Below are 23,757 nucleotides of genomic sequence, written 5' to 3' on the forward strand. Positions count from 1 at the left end.
TACCTCATTAATGCCTTTTTAAAAATTTCAACTCAGTTAGATTTTAGTTCTTTTATTTCTCCAGAAAGGGATTCTCTAGTATCCCCTATGCTTTTTTTCAAGCCCAGCTAGTATATTTATAATTGCCATTCTGAACTCTAGTTCTGACATCTTACTAATGGCTGTATTGATATGATCCCTAACAGTTAGGACTGATTCTTGTTTTTTTTTTTTTTTTTTTTTTGAGGTGAGATTTTCCATTTTGTCATTTTGTCCAGACAATAGATTAATGAGAGAATAAAATGCTAAAAGTGTAACAACGACCCCAGGAAAATATATTGTAAACAAATAGGAAGAGACCTTCAACCAGAAAAATCAAGGGGGAAAAAAAAAAAAGGATCAAGCGTGTTTTGGGACTGTTAGAAGAAACTGCATCCCAAAATTTTGAGTAAAGAAAAACTTATATATATACAAAAGAAGGGTAAGTATGATGAAGGGATGGAATATGATGAAGGATTGGAATAGTCCATATAAATATAGAAGATGAAAATTAAAAAAAAAAATTTAAAAACGAATTGATAAGAAGTTGAAATAAAAAGGGAAAAATTAAAAAGGGAGAAGAATATGATAAGGTGGCAGACTAGAATAAAGCCATACACTATATTTAGGGTATATTTTGGTCTGTTAGAAGAAACTTCTCCCCCAAATTTATTCATTTATTTTTAAAATATTTTATTTATTTATTTGATAGAGATCAGAAGTAGGCAGAGAAGCAGGCAGAGAGAGGGGAAGCAGGATCTCTGCTCAGCAGAGAGCCTGATATGGGGCTTGATCCCAGGACCCTGAGATCATGACCTGATCCAAAGGCAGAGGCTTAACCCACTGAGCCACCCAGGTGCCCTGTATCCCAAAATTTAAAAAAAAAAAAAGGATATATATGTACATGTATGTGTGTGTGTATATATATATGTTAAATAAAATGAAGGGATAGAATATGTCTAAAAATGAAAATTAAATAAGTTTTTAAAGAAGGTGTTGATAAGATGGTTAAAATAGAAAGAGGAAAAATTTTAAAAATAGATAAAGAAAAAATAAAGAAAATTAAAAATATGTAACTTTGAAAGATTGAAGAATCATTGGGGCCATGAATTCTATGTGCTGTATTCCTCTAGGGCTGGAACTTTGTACTTCTCATTGATCAATAAACTTGGTCGTGTCCAGATATTCTTACTGATCTTCTGAGGCAGGGGCCTGTTGTAGCTATTCTCAAATGCTTTTGCCTGAGGCAGAATTGCATGGCCCTTGCCAGGGTCCAGGCTAAGTAATCTATTCAGGTTTGATCTTGGTAGCTTATGTTCCTTGAAAACTTTCCATACAGCTTTGGAGATAGAGACCTGGTCCTATCTCCCTGGTCTCTGAGTGTACTCTGTGCCTACCCGGCCTATTACTAAGCATTTCTATCTCTGGCACATAGCTCCATTTGGAGTCTCCAAGCCCATTGGATTCCTGCAGCACACTCCTCTCCACTCCTCCCATTGAAGGAAAGGTGGGGTCTCTCTGGATCTGTCACTTGTGGGGTCTCTGCTCAAAAATTAGTGACCCAACTCTTCTTTTGGATAACAGTTTATGGCAACCCTGAGCTGAGAGCCCACTCCTCAGCTCCATCTTTTCACCCGGTTTCCCTACTCCAATACCTGGGAGCTCTGTCACACTCAGGCACCACCAGTCCTTCTGTGACCCCGAGTTTCCTGAGACCACACTGTTCCAGTGAGGAGTACACTCCCTGCTTAGGCACTGGAGTGACATCCCTTTGCAGAGCAAACTTCTAAAAATTTTGATTTTGTGTTCTGGTGTTCTATCACTTGCTGGTAGCCAGCTGACGGAGGCTTCCTCCCCCACTTTCTATCTTCCTATATATGGCCTTGGATTCACTTCTCCATACATCCTACCTTCCAGAATTGGTCAGTTCTCTGTTCCCAGAATTGCTGCTATTCTTTTCTTTCATCTCCTGTTGAGTTTGTAGGTATTCAGAATGGTTTGATAACGATCTAGCTGAATTTCTGGGACCAGATGAATTTAGGTCTACTCTTCTGCCATCTTGCTTCTCCATCTCCATTCATTGTTTAGTAGCATGTTGTTTATCCTCCATGTGTTTGAAGTCCTTCCAGTTTTGTTTATTTGTTTGATTTTAGGTTTCTTGTTTAGTTTGATTATTATTAATTATTTTTATTTTTATCTTGTGGTTGATTTCAAGTTTCATATGCTTGTTGTCAGAAAATATTCACAGTATGGCCTCAAACTTTTTATACCTGCTGAGGAATGATTTGTGACCTAGACTGTGTTCTATTTTGGGGAGTGTCTCAGGTGCACTTGAAAAGAATGTGTATTTTGCTGCTTTAGGATGAAATGTTCTGACTATATCTTTTAAGTCCCTCTGGTCTAGTGTGCCATTCAAAGCCATTGTTTCTTTGTTGATTTTCTGCCTGGATGACCTATCCATTGAGATAAGTGGGGTGTTAATATCCCCTACTATTTTTGTATTATTGTCAATGAGTTCCTTTGTGTTTGTTTTATATATTTGGATGCTCCTTTGTTGGAGTCATAAATACTTGCAATTTTAAGTCTTCTTTTTGGATAGTCTTCCTTGTATGCTATAGTGCCTTCCTTCATCTCTTGTTACAGTCTTTGGTTTGAAATCTACTTTGTCTGGTAGAAGTATTTCTACTCTGGCTTTCTTTTTATATCCATTTGGAAGACACATGTTTCTTCATCACCTCACTTTCAATCTGTAGCTGTTTTTAGTTCTAAAATAAGTCTCATGTGAGCAACATATATGTGGGTTTTGAATCCATTTTGATAGTCTATGTCTTTTGATTCGAGCAACTGGTCCATTTACATTCATAGTAATTATTGATAGATATGTATTTAGTGCCATTTTATTACTTGCTTTGTCATTATTTTTGGAGATTTTTCTCTGATTTTCTCTTACTTGTCACTTTCCACTCAAAGATTTTCCTATAATATTTCTTGGAGGATTGGTTTAGTGGTCACAAACTCCTTTAGTTTTTGTCTGGAAAACTCTTTATCTTTCATTCTATTCTGAATGATGGTATTGCTGGACAGTGTATTCTTTGTTGCATATTTTCTCCATGAAGCATGTTGAATATATTATGCCACTCTCTTCTGGCTTACCACTTTCCTCTAGAGAGATCTACACCTAGGCTTATGGGTATTCCCTTATAAGTTAGGGGCACTTCGTTTTACTTGCTGTTTTTAAGATGTTTTCTTTATCACTATAATTTGCAAATTCACTTTAATATGTTTTGGTGTTGGCCTGCTTTTGTTGATTTTGATGGGAGTTCTCTGGGCTCCTCTGGATTTGGGTATCTTTTTCCTTTCCCAGATTAGGGAAGTTTTCTGCTATGATTTTCTTAAATACATTTTCTGTCGCCTTTTCTCTTTCTTGTTTTTGTATGACTCCTATAATGACAATGTTATTATGCTTGATGGAGTGACTGAATTCCCTAAGTCTTTTACCGTGTTGCATAATTCTTCTTTCTTTCTTTTGTACAGCTTCATTATTTAGCATTATTTTTATCTTTTGTATCACTTATTAGTCCTTAGAGTCTTCCAAATTTGTGGCCATCTTATTATGTGTGCTTTGAATTTTAGTCATTGAATTTTTTCTTTCTGATTATTTCTTCTCTCTTTTCTATCTCCAGTAAGGGCCTCTGTGAAGTCTTCCATTCTTTCTTAAGCCCAGCAATTATTCTTATGACTGTTGCTTTAAGTTGTCCAACAGGCAGATTATTTATATCTGTTTCACTTAGATCACTGGCCATGGCTTTATCTTGTTTCATTTTGGATGAATTCTTCACCTTTACATTTTGTCAAAGTCTCTGTATTCTTCTGTGTATTGGAAAAGCCTGTTATGTTTCCTGTTCCTGAGATTAATGGCTTTATGAAGATGAGATCATATAGTGTCCAAGTTTGACAATTCAGTGAATGTATCTGGTGTGTACTATATGCACTCTCTTCCTGTGTTTTGGCTGCTCTATCCTTTAGGGTGGTAATCTGCAGAGACTCTTCTTGCCTGTAGCAGGCAGTTAATCCATGGCCAGGGTATGGTGGTTTTAACTGGGGATGCTCTGTTCTGCTTGTTAAATGAGACCTAAAGCTACCTCCACTAGAAATGAAGCATTGCAGAAATTTCTCACTGGGAGACATGGTGTGGATGGTATTTCTGTTGGTTTTCTTGGAAAGGGAGCTGTTGCACTGGGACTGATGCCAAATGGTTCAAGAAGGGCAATGCTGGCAAAGTGCAGGGGTGTGGGAGCTGGTGTAAGCAAATTAGGCAGCCAGTGTCTGTACTGCACTGTTTATGGAAGGTGTTTCAGTGTTTATGCTGAGGGGTGAGAGAGAGAAATGGTGATATCCAGCTCCTTTCTCCCTGGAATGGGGTCTCCATGTTTGTTGTTCTCAGGGAAGCTATCTGAGAAAAGTGAATAATCTCACTCCTGTGTTTCTCAGGCATTTTTCAGATTGCTGTTTTCATGATTTCTCCCTCCAGACTTTTTTGCCTGCCTCCTCTCCAGGAGCAGAGCAGAGTCCTCCAGACTCTTCCCCAGCCAAGTCTGATGACTTTTGCAACTCAAGGCTTTAGGGAAGAGGTATGGGCAAGGGCCTGTGCTAGTCTCCTGGGGGAGGTTGTTGCTGCATCAAGACTGAGGCAAGTTTGAGCATGAGAGGCTTTGTGCCAGAGTGCAGTGGCATAACACTTGGAGCAAGCAGGCTAGGTAGCCAGTGTCAGGGACCAGCTGCCCTCAACAGATGGTTCTGTATTTATGCTGAAAGTGGGGGAGGGAATTGGCACCCACTGGCTCCTTTTTCCTTAAAGAAGCATCTGTGTGAATTCTACCTCTCCTAGACAAGTTCCCAAAATAGTAAATAATCTCCCGAATGTGTGACTTGGGTGACCCTCTAATCATACCCTTTGCCCCTGGGGGTTATTTGCCTGCCTTCTCTTCAGTAGTAGGGCAGGGGAGGAAAATGGTACCAACCAGCTCCTTTGTTACTAGAGAGGGGTAGCATACTGCTCTCAGGTGCACTCTCTGAAGAAGAGGGAATAATTTCCACCCTGTGCATTCCAGGCATTTATTAGACCTCTTTTTTCATGGTCTATTCTTACACTGCTTGCCTTTCTTCTCTCCTGGAGCAGTTCAGTACACTGTGGATTCTATCTCAGCCAAGCCAGCTGACTTTTGTACCTCCAAATTTTAGGATGCAGTGTGGGTGGGAGCCTATTCTTTTCTTCAGAGGAGGATCTTTCTGAGCTTAGGACCAGTGGGAGGTTTGATCAAGAAAGGCATTTGTGCCAGAGTACAGGGGCATGTGAGTTGGAGCAAGCATGTGGCAGGCAGCTCTGCACCTATGCTGTGTGTAGGAGAGTGGAAATGGTCCCTAGGCTCTGTTGTCCCTGAAGGGGGTCTCTGTGAATGCACTCCAAGAAGAAGGAGAAATCTCCTTATTGTGTGCCTTTGGTATTCCTCAAAAGCACACTCTGATCCTGGGTTGTTTGCCTGGCATCTCTCCAGGATTAAGGTAGTGTGCTTAGGGCTCTATCCCAGCCAAGTTTGCTGACCTTCAAAACTTCAGGCTTCAAGTCCTGCTGGTGTCAAAAATAAAACAAACAAACAAACAAACAAACAAAAATCTAGCCGTTTTCATTTTTCCTGCTGATGGCTAGTAGTAGTATTCCCCTTGCCTATTCCTTTGTGTGTTCCCTTCTATGTTGTCTTTCTTGCAACAAGGGCATGCTCCTCTCTATATTGCCCATGATCCTTTCCTCCCCAAAACAACATCTCCAAATTTTCTACCTTTCTTGATGTGGCCTCTTCTCTCCCTCTAGTTGTGCAGTTTGTTCTGTCAGTCCTCAGGCTGATTTCTTAGGGATTCAGAAAGATTTCAGAGTTATCTAGTTGTGTTTAAGATATGAGATAAGCCTAGATTCTTCTTACTACACCTCCATTTAAACTCCCATCATCACATTTTTATACACTAGTGATGAAGCAGTATAGAGATATTAAGAAAACACTCTTATTTAGAACTGTACCAAAAATAATAAGATGCTTGGGAAGAAACTTAACAAAAAAAAGTGGAAGACTTGTACTCTGCAAAGTATAGAACTTTGATGAAAGAAATTGAAAACAACACAAACAAATGGAAAGATACTCCGTGTTCATAGACTAGCACAACAACCATTATTAAAATGTCCATACAACAAAATGAGCCTACACATTTAATGCCATCCCTATCAAAACACCTGTAACATTTTTCAAAAAATTAGAAAAAACAATTCTATGGAACTATCCTGAATAGCCAAATCAATCTTGAAAAAGGCAAACAAAGCAGGAGGTATCACTATTCCAGTATTCATTTTAAACTACAAAGCTGTAGTAATCAAAACGTTATGGTACTGGAATAAAAATAGATTCATAGATCTGTGCAACAGGATAGATAATGCAGAACCAACCCACATTATATGGTAAATTAATCTTTGACAAAGGAGGAAGAAATATCCAATTGGAAAAAGACAGTCTCTTCAACAAATAATGTTGGGAAAATTGGGAATGGAACATGACCATTCTCTTGCACCATACACAAGAATAAACTCAAAATGGATTAAAGACCTAATCATAAGACCTGAAACCACAAAAAATCCAAGACAGCACAGGCAGTAATGTCTCTGACATTAGCCATAGCAACATTTTCTTAAATATGTCTTTTTAGGCCAGGGAAATAAAACAAAAAATAAGTTATTGGAACTATATCTAAAGAAAAATCTTTTGCCCAGCAAAGGAAAAAAAAAAACAACAAAACTAACAAAAAATCTACTGATGGGAGAAGACATTTGAAATGACATATCCAATACTGAGTTAGTATCCAAGATATATGAAAAACGTATGCAACTCTATGCCAAAAATCCAAACAATCTGATGTAATGGTTATGTCCAAAAGAATGGACAGAAGACATGAACAGACATTTCTCCGAAGACATTTAACCAGATGACCAAAAGATACATCAACATCATTCATCATTAGTGAAATTCTAATCAAATCCCTAGTAAGATAACACTTTACACCTGTCAGAATAGATAAAATAAAAAACAGAAGAAATAACCGGCAGTGTGGGTGGGAGCCCACACTGGAGAATGGAGGATGTGGAGAAAGAGAAACCCTTGTGCATTACTGGTGGAAATGCAACTGTGGAAAACAGTTTGGAGATTACTCAAAAATGAAAGATAGAACTACCCTATGATCAGTGACCACATTACCTGGATTTACTAAAATAATTTGGAACATTAATTCAAAAAGCTATATGAATCCCTATGCTTATAGCAACATTATTTACAATAGCCAAAATATGGAAACAGTACAAGTGTATACCAATAGATGAATAAATAAAGAGGAAGGGGAGATATATACAATGGAATATTATTCAGCTATAAAAAGAATGAATTCTCCATTTGCACCAACAATGATGGCTCTAGAGAGTATAAGGCTAACTGAAATAAGTCAGAGAAAGGCAATAACATAAGATTCTTTTACATGTGGAATTTAAGAAACACAATAAAAGAGCAAAGAAAAAAGCATAGAGGAAAAAAATAGACTATTGACTATAGAGTACAAACAGTGGGGTACCAGGCGAGGTGGATTGTGGGAATGGAGGAAATAGGTAAATGGTGTTAATAGTGCACTCATTTTGATAAATACTGAGGAATACGTTGTTGAATCCCTGTATTCTACACCTTAAACTAATATAACACTGTATGTTAACTATGCTGGAATTAAAAGAAAAGGCGCCTGGGTGTCTCAGTGGGTTAAGCCGCTGCCTTCGGCTTGGGTCATGATCTCAGGGTCCTGGGAATCGAGGCCCGCATCGGGTTCTCTGCTCAGAGGGAAGCCTGCTTCCCTCTCTCTCTGCCTGCCTCGCTGTCTACTTGTGATCTCTCTCTGTCAAATAAATAAATAAAATCTTTAAAAAAAAATAAATAAAATAAAATAAAATAAAGTAAAATTCATAATGCTTTTTTTGAAGTTTATCTTACAGAAAAAAGGGGAAAATAAGCTTTTTAAAGGTAACATAATATAACAATGCATATGGGATGCCTAGGTGGTTCAATTGTTTGAGTATCGAACTCTTCATTTTGGCTCAGGTCTTGGTTTATTCCAGGTCTTGGGGTCCTGGGATAGAGTCCTGGAGCATGGGCTCCATGTTCATGGTGAGAATATTTGAGGATTCTCTCTCTCCTTCTAACCCCTCCCCCATATATATAATAATATATGCTAATTATACTTTTAATTAATTAATTAATGACACAAAACCCAGAAAATTGGTAAAGGAAAACATTAAAAATCATCTCTGAATATAAGTAGAAAATAAGATGAATATAGATAGAAAAAATCAGCCTAACCCGTATAGGTTTTGCTTAAAAAGTTAAATAAAAAATTGGAGGAAGTACAGTTAACTCTTGAACAAAATGGATTGACCTGCACTAATCCACTTGTACTGAATTGTTTGTGTTAAGTTGATAACAAAAGCCCTAGGCATTTATTTACAATTGCCCACCCTAGTCTCCCCAGGACCAAATCAAAGGCAACTGGTGCTAAAATTGTGCCTACTGGCTTCACAATACCTAGGGAGGCCCACTGAGGTTTTCAGTAGCCCCTAGGGGTCCCAAGACCTGGCAGTGTTTCAGGTCATTGTTGTGCCCACAGGATGGTCTGTAGAGCACACAAACGTGGCATACAAGAGGACAGGCTGAAGCAAAGAAATGTGCCCAGAGTATAGGTATGGCCCTGTATTGGGAGCCTCATGTCCTTGATGCCCTGTGGCAGCCCCAGTTCTTTACACACCATGGACTATGGAGGTCTGGGCCAGGGAGGTTGTTGGTTTCCAGTTTTTCCTGGACAGGTGCAGACATCTTCCCACAAAGGTCCCCCAGATACAGGAGACTCTCCTGGGGAACCAGTGCACTCAGTTGCTGCTCAACTCAACTGCTGATGCCAATAGTTACAGGCCAGTAATACAGCTATAAGTCAGATTGAGTGCATGTACTGTGCCTCTAGGTCACTGTCATTGCCACCTACAAAGCTGCCTCACAGCTTTACACTGCTAAGCCTAGGCAATCAAGCTATAAAACATCACCATCCAGGGCCACACCTACCATCACCACTTCCCTTTCCCAGCTTGGCCTAGCCTAACCTAACCTATAGGTTCACCTACCTATATTTGGATTTTTTTTTTATAAGTATGTCTACACTACTGTGAATATATTTTCTCCTCCTTCTGATTTTTAAAAATAATATTTTCTTTTCTCTAGCTTGCTTTATTATAAGAAGACAGGCTATAATGCATGTGACATACAAAATGTGTTAATAGGCTGTTATGTTATTGGGAAGGATTTCTAATCAGTAGTAGACTATCTACAGTGGTAATTTAGCTTTTTTTTTTTTTTTTGAAAGATTTATTTATTTGACAGACCACAAGTAGGCAGAGAGACAGACAGAGAGAGGAAGGGAAGCAGGCTCCCCGCCAAGCAGAGAGCCAGACGTGGGGCTTGATCCCAAGACTCTGGGATCACTACCTGAGCCGAAAGTAGAGGCTTTAAGCCACTGAGCCACCCAGGCACCCCAGTGGTAATTTAGCTTTGGGAGAGTCGAAAGTTACACTTGAATTTTGATTGCACAGGGGTTCACTGTTCCAACCCCTCCATTGCTCGAGGGCTAAATGTATTTTTATTCAACACTGAGATTATACTCTGATATAAATTATTTTTCCACTAAATATTTTGAATTCTTGTCCTTTTTTGCATTTCTTTTATTATGAGATATTGAGCTTCTTCTCACATGTTCATTTGTATTGTGAACTGTATTCATACTCTTTGCTTATTTTTCATTGGATTGTTGGTTCTTTCATTAATTAGCAAAATATATTTGTGTCATGGAAATAATGCTTTTGTCTAACTATAATGTGTAAATAATCAAAATACCTTGGAATTTTCCATTTATTTCCATCTGTAGCCACTACAGTAGTCCTAGTCAGTATTTATTTTTCTTTCTTGAGTGATTGCAACAACCTGCTAACCAGACTTTTTATTTTTAATCAGAAGAGATGACTAAGCAGTTGCGCTGGTTTAAGTTTGGGGATTAATTTAAACAGAAATCAGTAAAGAAACTTTTAGTAATAAATTTGAAATATTGTTGACTATCTATTAAGTGCTTTAAAAAGGGTACATCTTGATAAGAAAAGAAACAAAACCAAGAAAGAAATGGTGAATTGGGAAATTGGGGCAGTACCAATGGCCAGGAAGTCTAAGGGCTGTATTGCTTGTTTCTTATTAATAGTTGTATTGGTATATAATTGGCACATTATAAAGTGTACTTATTAAAAATGTACCATTGGATATGTTGTGAAATATGTATGCATTCTTGAAACCATAACCATAATCCAAAAAATACACATGTTCATTATCTTAAAACTTCCCTCATGAGACTTTATAATATTTCTCTCTGTCCCTATCTTCCCCTCCTTATTTCTTGCCCTCCTTGCCCTCCTTATTTCTACGCAGTCATTGTGTTCCACACATTCTGACATTGCAGATTAGTTTTCACTTTCTATAATTTTCTAAATGGAATTGAACACTATGTATAACTTTGTACTCTCTTCTATCATTCAGCATAACTATTTTAAGATTCTCCCATGGTGTTGCATGAATCAATAGTTCATTACTTTTTATTGATATATATTATTCCATTTTATGTACATGTAATAACATTTTCTATTCACTCTCCTACTGATAAATATTTAGGTTCTCTTTAGTCTTTACACCTTATAAGGAAAGTCATCATGGATACTCATATAGAAATATCTTTATGGACATACATTTTTATTTTTATTTTGCACAGGAGAATGGCTGAATCATATGGTAGATTTATAACTTATATTTTCAAGAAACTATCAAATTTTCTTCCAAAGTAGTAGTATCATTTCATATTCCTAAGAGCAATGTGTATGAGTTTCAATTCCTCTACAACCTTGCCAACACTTGATATGGTCAAGCTTTTTAATTTTAGACATCCTAATAGATGGGTAGTGATATTTCATTTTGGTTTATATTTGTAATCCTTCATGACTAATGACACCAAATATCTTTTCATGTACCTATTTTCCATCATATATCCTATTCAATGAAGTATCTGCTCAAATCTCTTGCCTATTTTGTATTATATTTATATTAGCATTTTGAGAGTCCTTATATATTCTGGATAGAAAGCTTTAATAAGATTTTCGGGTTACAATTACTTTCTTCCAAACCATGGATTATCTTTTCATTATCTTAAAAGTGTCTTGCAAAAAAAAAAAAAAAAAAAAGAAGTTGCTGACTTTAATGAGATTTAATGTATCACTGTTTCCTTTTTTATGTAGCATTTTTGGTGTCATATCTAAGAAAATATGTTTAACCCAAGGTCACAAAGATTGTCCCCTGAGTTTTCTTGGAGACCTTTCATAGGTTTAGGTTTTATATTTACATCAATGATTCATTTATATATTCACTTATATAGTCAAGGTTTGAATTAAAGCTTTTATTTTCATATGGATAGCCATATGTATCTATTGTCTTTTCACCTTTGTTGGCAATCAGTTGTTCAGCTATGTGTGGATCTGTTTCTGGACTTAAGTTGATCTGTTTGGTTTTTCCTTACACCAACATCAAATCGTCTTCATTAAAGTAAATTTATAATAAATTTTGGAGTTAGATAGTAGGACTCTGCCATTCTTGGTCTTTGTATTTTTGTTTGGTTTGGGCTATTCAAATGCTTTTGAATTTCTATGAGAAGTTTATAATTATCATGTCATTTTTAACAAAAAGAATATACTGATTTTTAAAAAATAATTTAATTATTTCACAGAGAGAGAGAAAGCACATGAGAGAACACAAGCAGGGAGAGGAGCAGAGAGAGTGGGAGAAACAGGTTCCCTGCTGAGTAGGGATCCTAATGCAGGGCTCCATCCCAGGATCCCAGGATCACAACCTGAGCTGAAGGCAGACACTCAACCTACTGAGTCATCCATGTGCTTCAAGGGTATGCTGAATTTTAATCTAACATATTAAGTCTTCTAATTTATAAACATGGTATGATCATACATTTATTTAGGTCTTGTTAAGTTACTTTCAGATGGTTTACATCCTTATATAGTTTCTTCACATGCTGGTGATGTCCAATTCGTGCTGGAGGAATTAGAGTGGACCCTCTGCAGATCTCTTGAGTTCTATCTTTGGGCAGCTTTATTCTCTTCTATACTCTGTCTTAGTCCCTCCACTCAGGGATTCTTCCAGGCTCAGCCTGTTTTCTCTTTTTCTTTGATGCAATGTAGAAACCTTCTTAAGAGAATAAGCTGTGGAAAATTTAGGACTTTCCTCATTTTTTTTCCTATCCCTTTGAGATCACTCTCCTCTATTGTCTGATTCCTGATATCTTGGATTCTGTTGTTCCAGGCATTTTGTTCAATTTTTTTATGATATTTCAGGCTGGAGAGTAAATGCATCTTGACTAAAATCAGAAATCTTGAACAGATTATAAAGTAATCTTAACCAAACAATATTTAAAAAAAATTAAAAACATGTTTTATGGAACTGTAGCACATTTAACCAAGAAACAGAATTTTTGTTTAAAAATAAAGGATTCCTAACTGATTTTTTTAAATTTTTTGAGCTACCCAGGCACCACCCTAACTGATTTTTTAAAAGGAATATTGAAATTGTGAAAAAAATATGTCATGATTTTATGAAAAGTTTGCTTAAACACATTGGAAATATCAACTATGGATGTAAAAGAGTACAAGTAAGAGTAACGGACAGTTTTGAAGTGTACCATCAATGAATTCTCTCAAGTTGTTCAGGTTTCAACCTAAATGTTAAAGAGAAGAAAAAATTTGAAATAAATCTGGGAAAATGATCAGAAGGTCAATATATATTCAAACTAAACATGAGAGTTGAATTGCTTACCAGACAGGACTAAAATAAATAAATAAAAGAAGTGGATTTGTTATTAAGCCTCTGCATATAATATCCTGAAAGCAGCCTCAACGTCTGTAGGAAGATAATTTCACTTCTATGATCAGAGAAATAGAGATTTGGGTTAAATAATTAACCAATCCTTAACAGGAAATGAATAAGTAGTGTTTATCCTAGGAAATTCCAGTATCACTATGTGTTAATGAAGAACCCTCGAAAAACTAATTGATAGTATATGCTAATTTGTGGTTATTGAATGGACATGAAAAATGAAGAGAGGGAGAAAAGATATTGTCAGAAATACTGTAATTCAGAATAGAACATCTAAATTAAATGGAAATAAGAATATAATAGAGAAATGGAAAATTTTCATCTTGGGCTGCAATTATGCATTGCATAGATAAGAGATATAGGAAATTAAGAGGTAGAAAATGTAGTAAGTTAAAAAGTAGAATGAGAAGTATGAGTGGAACAAGTCTTTCTCAGAATTCCAGTTCAAATATTGATGTAGAATGACAGATTTTTCCATCTCACAGATAGTTACATAGCCTTGATTCTGTCCCATAAAATCATCCCATAAAATGTTTTTTCAAAGTGCATTTTCTAGTTCAGTCCTCCAAAGTTAACTGAGATTAATCAAGCATCATTGTTATGGGATTTTGAAGAGAAGAATTCCTAGAAAGCCAGCTGTATAACTCAAGTGAAACTTTCTTAGCACTGGAAGGGTAATTTCTCTTTTGATGTATTTCTCCCAGCAACTAGTATAATGTCATTAAAGTAGCTGATGTTCAAAAACATGTTTCTGTTGTTTAAACAAAGACAACTCTCAGACCTCCCACAGTGGGAGCAGAAAAAATACAAGTGGGCTTTTCTTGGGTGAAAGATGACTAAGAATGAAAATTGAATCTAATTGCACATCTTTTTTTTTTCTTTGTTTTTCAGAAAACATCATAAAATATATAATTATAGTTATATTTGGAATCATCATTTTAATACTTCTAGGATTATTTATTTATAAATATAATTTCAAGAAAAATGACAATAAAAACGGTAAGATATAAAAAATGGGAAATAAGTCAAGAGGAGAAAGACAACTATCATATGATCTCCCTGATATGAGGAAGTGTTGATGCAACATGGGGGGTTAAGGGGGTAGGAGAATAAATGAAACAAGATGGGATTGGGAAGGAGACAAACCATAAGTGACTCTTAATCTCACAAAACAAACTGAGGGTTGCTGGGGGGAGGGGGTTGGGAGAATGGGGGTGGGGTTATGGACATTGGGGAGGGTATGTGCTATGGTGAGTGCTGTGAAGTGTGTAAACCTGGCGATTCACAGACCTGTACCCCAGGAAATAAAAATGTATTATATGTTTATAAAAAATAAAAAATAAAAATTTGAAAAAAACAGGATACAGTAAATTATGAAAAATCCAATAGAATGAGTGGGACAGGTGAAAATAGGGAAAGAATATCATCATTTTTTTTTCCTTTGAGATATTAAGCTGTTTAGGAAAACAAAGATCAAAATAATAAGTTTTTCTTCCATAACATATCAATAGTTGCTTATAATCAGTCTACTAATGGTCATATTTTGAAGTAAAACGAATGGGTATTTCAGGTATATTTTTGTTGTTGACATTGTTAGTGTTGAGAAAACAGCATTTGAGGCAAATTTCATTCTAAACTCAAATTTTCATTTCAGTCCCAAAGTTCTCTGTTTCTTAGTACCCATGGCCTATGTACTCCTTCCCTCTTGAATAACCCTATTCTTATCTGAAGTTTGAAGTGATATTAGTTTCCCCATTAAGTATAAAATATTCTGATATCTGTCTTGTTAGCTGACTCTTTCCCTTATTAACAAAAAGTAAGTTACTATGTTGAGGAAAACCGTTTGGTAAGGATCTGATGGCAGCCTTAGTTCAACAGCCAGCTAGAAACTGTTGGAATTATGTCTGCAGCCATATAAATGAGAGAGCGCTGAATCCTAACCACTAAACCACCAGGGAGGGTCAAGCAGTCATATAAATGAGCTTGTGAGCAAATCCTTCCCTAGCCAAGAAACCAGTGGTGCCCAATATCATGACTGCAGTTTCATGAAAAACCCTAAGGTGGAGAATCAGGTGAAGCTGTATTATGTGATGATAAATGAAACTGTGAGATAATAAATGTATGTTGTTTTAATCCACTAAATTTGTGGTTATCTGCTATTTAGTAATAGATAATAATACAATACAATACAGGCATAATCTTGGAATATCTCAAGCAAAATGAAAGTTTTAGTCATCTTAATGGGCAGTGAAGCTAGTGATGTTTTTTAAAGAAAACCTTTGTTTATTAAGTGGACAACCTTGTTTAGTTCACTTATTATTTTTAAAATATAATTTTATTGATCTTCTTGAGTTTTTGAAGTACTATAGTTATATCATTTCAAGATGACAATTTCCCTCTATCTACAGTAAAGTTGTATATAGATGATAGGAGACAAATCATTTTTTTTAAATTTTAATATGGCATTTCCTAGAATATCTGAATTATATTGAATGTCCTTGCTTTTTTCATATTTATAATAGATTTTAAAAAATTATGTATTTGATAAAAAGAGAACAAGCAAAGCTTATGTTTTAGTTTTTGCTATTTAGAAAAAATGTTTGCTATCAGTTTCTGATGGATACTCTTTATTGAGTTAATCATGTTTTCTTCTATGCCTAATTTTCTAAATATTTTCTTTCTCTCTTTTTAATTTTTTTTATGTTCCCTTAGCCAGCATATAATACATCATAAGATTTTGATGTGGTGTTCAACAATTCATTAGTTGTATATAAATCAAGAATGAATCTATGATGATCACTTAATTTTTTGCACATATCAAAATGATTATTCTTATTTCATTTATATTTTGGAAATATACATTAACAAAATTTCCACCTTTTAAATCATTCTTGTAATTTTATAAAAACTTACATGTTCATATGCATAATTTCTTAGTATACTGCTCTAGGTTAACTAAATCTTGGTTGAGTTTATAAATCTCATTTGTTCATTTATCATCAAATTTCATTTCTTCAAGACTTGACTAGGATAATCCCATGATTTTTTTTTCTCTTCTTAGTTTCATAGTATCTCTCATTTAAAATTTGGTCAGGACCCTTATTTTGAGCCTTACATAATATAACCACTGATGAATGTATTTCTGAGTCATTAGGAGGATGGAACAGTGGGATTTTAAAACTTTGAATACATGATAATGATTGAAAATATAACTTCTTTAGCAAGTTAGCAAAAAGTTTTATAATCATATAAAGGAAAACTTTAATGTTTGACATGCTGTTATAGCATAAATAATTAATTTAATAATATGTCTCTGTCCTTTATTCCTCATAAATATGAGTCTTAATAAAAGATTCCTTTCCCTTTCAGGTTTACTCAGTGGAAATTCAGGTAAAAGGGGAACATCAAATTTTTCAAAAAAACAAAAAAAGAGGAAATAACCAATTAAAACAAGCATAAGAAGAAAATATGATTTTCACTAAATTAGAACATATTTATAAAAATTTGTGTGTTCATTTGCTAGAGCTGCTGTAACAGAGAGCCAAACACTAGGTAGCCTAAATAAAATAAATATATTGTCTCATAATTCTGGAGGAAGTAAGTCTGAGATCAAGATGTCACCAGAGTCCGTTCCTTTGAGTGTGGTGAAAAATGCTGTATTCCATGTCTCTTCCTTAACTTCTTAGGTTTGTTGGCAATCTTTGGCATTTTTTGAATTTTATTGTTGTAATTTTTTTTATTATGTTAGTCAACATACAATACAACACTAGTTTTTGATGTAGGGATCCATGATACACTGTTTGTGTATAATACCCAGTGCTCCATGCAATACATGTCCACCTTAATACCCATCAGCAGGCTAACACATCCACCTATCCCCCTCCCCTCTAAAACCCTCATTTGTTTGCCAGGGTGCATAGTCTCTTATGATTTCCCTCACCCCTCTTAAATTCCCCCCTTCATTAGTCATTTTCCTCTCCTAATATCTGCCATGCTATTCCTCATATTCCACAAATAAGTGAAACCATATAATTTTCTTTTTCTGCTTGACTTATTTCACTCAGCATAATCTCCTTCAGTTCCAGATATGCTGATACAAAGCTGGGTATTCATCCTTTCTGATGGTTGAGTAATATTCCATTGTATATATGGACCACATCTTCTTTATCCATTCATCTGTTGAAGGCTATCTCAGTTATTTCCACATTTTGGTTATTGTGGACATTGCTGCTATGAACATTGGGTTACATATGGACCTTCTTTTCACTACATCTGTATCTTTGGGGTAAATACCCAGTACTGTAATTGCTGGGTCAGCGAGTAGCTCTATTTTTAATTTTTTGAGGAAACTCCACACTGTTTTCTAAAGTGGCTGCAGCAATTTTCATTCCCACCAACAGTGTAAGAGGGTTCCCCTTTATCTACAATTTCTCTAACATTTATTGTTTCTTGCCTTGTCAATTTTTACCATCCTAACTGGTGTAAGGTGGTTTTGATTTGAATATCCCTAATGGCTAGTGATAATGAACATTTTTTCATGTGTCTGATAGCCATTTGTATGTCTTCATTGGAGAAGTGTCTGTTCATATCTTCTGCCCATTTTTTGATATGATTAGCTGTGTTGTGTGTGTTGAGTTTCAGAAGTTCTTTATAGACCCTGGATATCAATCTTTTGTCTGTACTGTCATTTGCAAATATCTCCTCCAATTCGGTGGGTTGCCTCTTTGTTTTGTTGACTGTTCCTTTTGCTGTGCAGAAGCTTTTGATCTTGATGAAGTCCCAAAGTTCATTTTTGCTCTTGTTTCCTTTGCCTTTGGAGACATATCTTGAAAGAAGTTGCTGTGGCTGATATCAAAGAGGTTACTGCCTATGTTCTCTAGGATTCTGATGGATTCCTGTCTCACGTTGAGATCTATTAAATTTAATTGCATTAAAAGTATAGATTGCTCTAGGCTGTATAGACATTTTAACAATGTTTATTCTTCCAATCCAAGAGCACGGAATGGTCTCCCATCTTTTTGTCTCTTCTTCAGTTTCCTTCATGAGTGTTCTGTAGTTCGTCGAGTACAGTTGCTTTACTCCTTTGGTTAGGTTTATTCCCAGGTATCTTATGGTTCTTGGTGCTATAGTAAATGGAATCGATTCTCTCATTTCCATTTCTGTATTTTCATTGTTAGTATATAAGAAAGTCACTGATTTCTGTACATTGATTTTGTATCCTGCCACATTACTGAATTGCTGTATGAGTTCTAGTAGTTGGGGGTGGAGTCTTTTGGGTTTTCCATATAAAGAATCATGTCATCTGAGAGGAGAGAGAATTTGACTTCTTCATTGCCAATTTGGATACCTTTTATTTCTCTTTGTTGCCTGATTGCTGTTGCTAGGACTTCTAATACTATGTTGAACAAGAGTGGTGAGAGTGGGCATCCTTGTCTTGTTCCTGATCTCAATGGGAAGACTACAAGCTTTTTCCCATTGAGGATGATATTTGCTGTGGATCTTTCATAGAAAGATTTTATGAAGTTCAGGAATGTTCCCTCTATCCCTATACTTTGAAGCATTTTAATCAGGAACAGATGCTAGATTTTGTCAAATGTTTTTTCTGCACCAACTGAAAGGACCATATGGTTCTTTTCTCTTATTAATTTGTTCTATCACATTGATTGATTTGTGAATGTTGAACCATCCTTGTAGCCCAGGAATGAACCCACCTGGTCATGGTGGATAATCTTTTTAATGTGCTGTTGGACCCTGTTTGCTAGGATCTTGTTGAGAATCTTAGCATCCATATTCATCAGTGATATTGGTCTGAAATTCTCCTTTTTGGTGTGGTCTTTGCCTGGGTTGGGGATAAGGGTAATGCTGGCTTCATAGAAAGAGTCTAGAAGTTTTCCTTCTGCTTCAATTTTATGGAACAGCTTCAGGAGAATAGGTGTTACTTCTTCTTTGAAACTTTAGTAGAATTCCCCAGGGAATCCATCAGGTCCTGGGCTCTTGTTTTTTGGGAGGTTTTTGATCACTGCTTCAATCTCGTTACTAGATATCAATCTATTCAGGTTGCCAATTTCTTCCTGGTTCAATTTTGGGAGTTTATAGTTTTCCAGGAATGCATCCATTTCATCTAGGTTGCTTAACTTATTGGCATATAACTATTGATAATAACTTCTGATGATTGTTTCTACTTCCTTGGTGTTCGTTGTGATCTCTCCCTTTTCATTCATAATTTTATTAATTTGAGCTTTCTCTCTTTTCTTTTGGATTAGTGTGGCCAATGGTTTAAGTCAAGCAGAGAGTCAATTTTCATATGGTTTCACTTATTTGTGGAGCATATCAAGTAACACAGAGGACATGGAGAGATCGAGAGGAGAGGGGAGTTGGGGGAAATTGGAGGGGGAGATGAACCATGGGAGACTGTGGACTCTGAAAAGCAACCTGAGGGTTTTGAAGGGGGGGGTTGTTGGTTGGGATCCAGATGGTGGGTATTATGGAGGGCACGTGTTGCATGGAGCACTGTTTGTGGTGCAAAAACAATGAATTCTGTTACGTGGAAAAGAAATAAATAAAATAAAAAGAATTTTTTAAAAAATTGAGATAAGCCCAATCATCTAAGCATATTTGGCTTAAGAAGTCCAGAAGGGGAAATCGTTCTTTGTTCATTTCTGACATTATGACATTCTGAAATATAATTTTTATTAATGATGGAAAAAAAAGAAAGAAATCACAAGCTATTATTTGTAAAGATAAAATTGACAAATCTTTAGCTAGACTAAGAAAATAGAGAGACAACAGTCTTCTATAAATTCTTGATAATGCTGCCTAGTCTCTCTACCACATCTTAATTTGGGGATTTTTATTGTTTAGAAATTTTAAAATCTCACCCAACTAAGTTCATTCTATTTTGTGTTAAAAAAAAAAAAGATTGTTATAAAAATGCAAAATACACAAAAAGGAAATAATGTGCCACAATAGTAACTATACATATTCACATATAAACCGGCACATTTCTGGTGTACTTTTATTTACATGTTTTGTATATATATTATATGTAAATGAACATGCTTTGTATATGTATGTAATGTGTAAAATTACACATTTAGATTGTTACCAAATTATAATTTAAAATACTGTAGTGAGGAAGAACTTTGTGCAAAAAACTTATCCATAAAACTATATAATTTTAAGGGTACAATCATGCATATGGAATTTCTAGGTTAAAGTCTATACATGTTTATATTATGTTTGCTGGATATTTTTTCTTAAAAATTTCCATCAGTTGTGGCTATGTTTTCTTGAACCTTCCCTGAACTTACCAGTATTTTCCTTTTTGAAAATCTGGCAGGATATATTTTCTTTGACTCTAGTCATTTTACCAAATTGAAAGGTTTTATGGACCTTTGCTCTCAAAGTCTCTTTTAGTCCCATTTGTTAATACTTGAGATTCAGGAGAATTTGGTTTTTTTCAGTCCTTTAAAGCTCTGAATTTCTGGTCTTCCTCTATTTACTTTAATACCTGCTTGTTGCACACTGGATGAATAATTCCCAAGACTCTTTATTTCTTGACACACTTTGATAACTGGAGTCAATGCAACTATATATATGGTATAATTATAGATATGAGCATAAATATAGACATAGAGATGATATTCCATAGTGCAATCTGCTTTTGTGTTTTCATAAAGATAAGCAGTTTATGTGTCCATGTTTGTGTGTGATTTTGACCCTTTTATATTTCTTAACTTGTTATCTATCTGAGTTAGTGTACCTAAATGATAGATAATAGACTTTATTTCTGAGTCGATCTAGGTAATTATGAATTAAATGAAAGTCACATAAGTCCTATGAATTATAGTTTTCTATAAAGCGGGGATAAACAACACCTATATCCCAGGGCTGCTGTGAAGATAAAGTATAATTATGAGAAAAAAGCACAATGATCAGAATTTAGAATATAGTATATATTCAGTAAATGGTAGATTTATTTTTGCTGAAGTTGTATTCAGATATCTGATTCAGTGACTGATTTTTAGATAATCTGATTATTTATTTTTTAGATGATCCAATTTTTAAGTATAAACAAATATTAACTATCCATTCTTATCATTTGCTTTCTCACTTTCTTTATGATGGCTTTTGAATTGGAAAATATTCCTGTTTGGTCAAGTATGTTAATTTTGGGTATAATGTTTATTGGATATTATTTTTAGAAAGCTTGACTGTTAGAAATATATTCATCTGTATTTGCTATTTTTTAATGATTTCACTGTTTCATATTTATTCATATGATTTATTTGGTGTATGGAGAGAAGTGTGGCTCTTCATTCTTTTTTTCTTCTCCAACTGTTGACTGTTTTAAAATCTATCAAACTAAGTGATACCTCCTTTTTCAGTCATTAATTCTTTTCAGAGTTATTAGGTTGAGATGCACACTTCATGATAACCAAATTATGGTCAAATGATTTTACCCTCCCTTCCCTAGCAAATTCAAAGCCGGATATAAATAAATGTTCCCCATTCTTTAGTCTTTTGACATTGGTGTGATTCTTTAATTATCTGATAGCTTTTGGCCCTAAGAATGATGTTGTTCATTTGAATATACAGCTGCTTACAAAGGAGTTTCCCTTCATTCCACGGGGAAGGAAAACCTGCAAGAAACACTATTATTTAAGGATGCCCTTTCAAGTAAAATCACTTTTCCTGGGACAGAAACTCTTGGCCTACGGTATTATTTATCTAATCACTACTCTTTTATGTTATTTGGAATTACAAGTAATGTCTATATCAATTTCTTCTGAAATTTTAAAGGAGACTCAAGATTTCCATGCAAAAGAGTTTTCTGTAGGAGATTTAAATTTGTTACATATTAATTGTGGAGTGCACATCTAATTCTAGAACATTTTTAGCATCACAAAATAAACTATAATCATTAGTAGTCACTTCCCATTTTGCCCTCCTTCCAGTTTTTGGAAACCATTAATCTACCTTCTGTCTCTATGGATTTGCCTATTCTGGATATTTCATATAAATGGAATGATTTAACATGTAATTGTGATGGGTTTCTTTCACTTTCAAGGTTCATCCAGGTTGTTGCATGTATCTGTACTTCATTTACTTTTACTGACAAATTTTATTCCTTGTACGGATATAACACATCAGTTTATGAACATTTCAGTTGTTTTCACTTTTTGAATATTCTGACAATATTAGTATGAATATTCATACAGAAGGTTTTGTGTGGATTTATGTTTTCATTTATTTGGGGCTTATAGTTAGGAACAGAATTCCAGGGTCATATGGTAGTTCTCTGTTTACTATATTACCAAATGTCCATAGTGTCAGCACTTCTTCTTCTTCTTCTTTTTTTTTTAAGATTTTATTTATTTATTTGACAGAGAGAGATGACAGGCAGAGAGGCAGGCAGAGAGAGAGGAGGAAGCAGGCTCCCCGCTGAGCAGAGAGCCTGATGGGGGGCTCGACCCCAGGACACTGAGATCATGACCTGAGCCAAAGGCAGCAGCTTAACCCACTGAGCCACCCAGGCACCCCAATAGTGGCAGCACTTCTTTCATGAGATCTTGATTCCTTGTTTTTCTGGCTATTATTGACCATATTGGTTATTTTAGTTTAAAAAAAAACACAAAATGAACAAACAAAAACCAAAAAACTTGCATAAGTAATTTGATGACTGTAACATCATTATTACCCCAGAGAGCATTCATCTAATTTTGATACTTTTCTTTGATCTACAAAAGATTTTAATTTTGATAAAGTCACATTTATTTATTTTTTTCTTTTGTTGTCTCTGTTTTTGATGTAATGTCCAAGAATTCATTACCAAAACAATGTTGTGAAGATTTTCTCTATGTTTTCTTCCAAAAGTTATATGGTATTAGCCCTTATTATTATGTCTTATTCTATCTTGGGTTAATTTTTGTGTATGGAAAGAGAAAGGTCCAATTTTATTATTTTGCATGTGGATATCCAATTTTCTTAGCATTTTGGTTGAGAAATCTGTTCTTTCCCCAGTGAATGGTCATGGAACCTTATCGACAATCAATTGACCATATATATAAAAATTTATTTCTGGGCTTCTTTTCTTATTTCATTGGTCCATATATCTGTCCTTATGGCAGTATCACAGTGTTTTGATTACTGTAGCTTTGTAATAAATTTTGAAACCAGGAAGTGTAAGTCCTTCCATTTTGTTCTTTTCCAAGATTGTTCTGGTCATTCAGAGTCTTTTGGAGTGCCATATGAATTTTATGATGTTTTGTCTGTTTTGCACACACAAAAAACCCTAAGTGTTATTATGGATTACATTGAGTTTGTAGAATATAGGGGGTATCACTATAATCTTAATAAGTAGTAAGCCTTCCATTTGGTGAAGTTAGGATGCCTTTCCATTTATTTATGTCTTCAATTTTTCTCAACAATATTTTGTAGTTTACAGCGTATCAGTCTTCTGTCCATTAAATTCGATTTTATCTAAAGAATTTTATTCTTTTTTGATGCTACTGTAAATGAGATTGTTTTCTTAATTTCCTTTTAAATTCCTCATTGTTAATGAACAAAAGTGAAAGTAATTCTGCATGTTAGCTTTGTATCCTGCAACTTTGCTGAATTTGTTTTTTAGCTCTAAAATTTTTTTTTT

General features: G+C 35.0%; 1 protein-coding gene across 19 annotated transcripts in view; it reads left to right on the plus strand.

Annotated features, from left to right (window-relative positions):
* Positions 1-23,757, plus strand: part of LOC131834290 (butyrophilin subfamily 1 member A1-like) — a 68,538-nt gene that overhangs the window by 24,108 nt on the left and 20,673 nt on the right. For 12 of the 19 annotated variants that reach the window (XR_009354812.1, XR_009354811.1, XM_059178740.1 and 9 more), the window contains exons 3-6: positions 11,953-12,126; positions 14,001-14,108; positions 16,479-16,499; positions 21,708-21,828. The exons of 1 other annotated variant lie outside the window; for it this stretch is intronic. Coding sequence is in view for 16 of the 18 variants with exons in the window: in XM_059178742.1 (XP_059034725.1) it covers positions 11,953-12,126; positions 14,001-14,108; positions 16,479-16,499; positions 21,708-21,828 (424 nt within the window). In the remaining 2 variants the exon portion in view is untranslated. The remainder of the gene's footprint in view (positions 1-11,952; positions 12,127-14,000; positions 14,109-16,478; positions 16,500-21,707; positions 21,829-23,757) is intronic. 6 more of the 19 variants (XM_059178738.1, XM_059178739.1, XM_059178741.1 and 3 more) reach the window with 1 other exon arrangement.

Source organism: Mustela lutreola, chromosome 6, assembly GCF_030435805.1.
Source record: "Mustela lutreola isolate mMusLut2 chromosome 6, mMusLut2.pri, whole genome shotgun sequence".
In the NCBI taxonomy this organism is placed as follows: Eukaryota; Metazoa; Chordata; class Mammalia; order Carnivora; family Mustelidae; genus Mustela; species Mustela lutreola.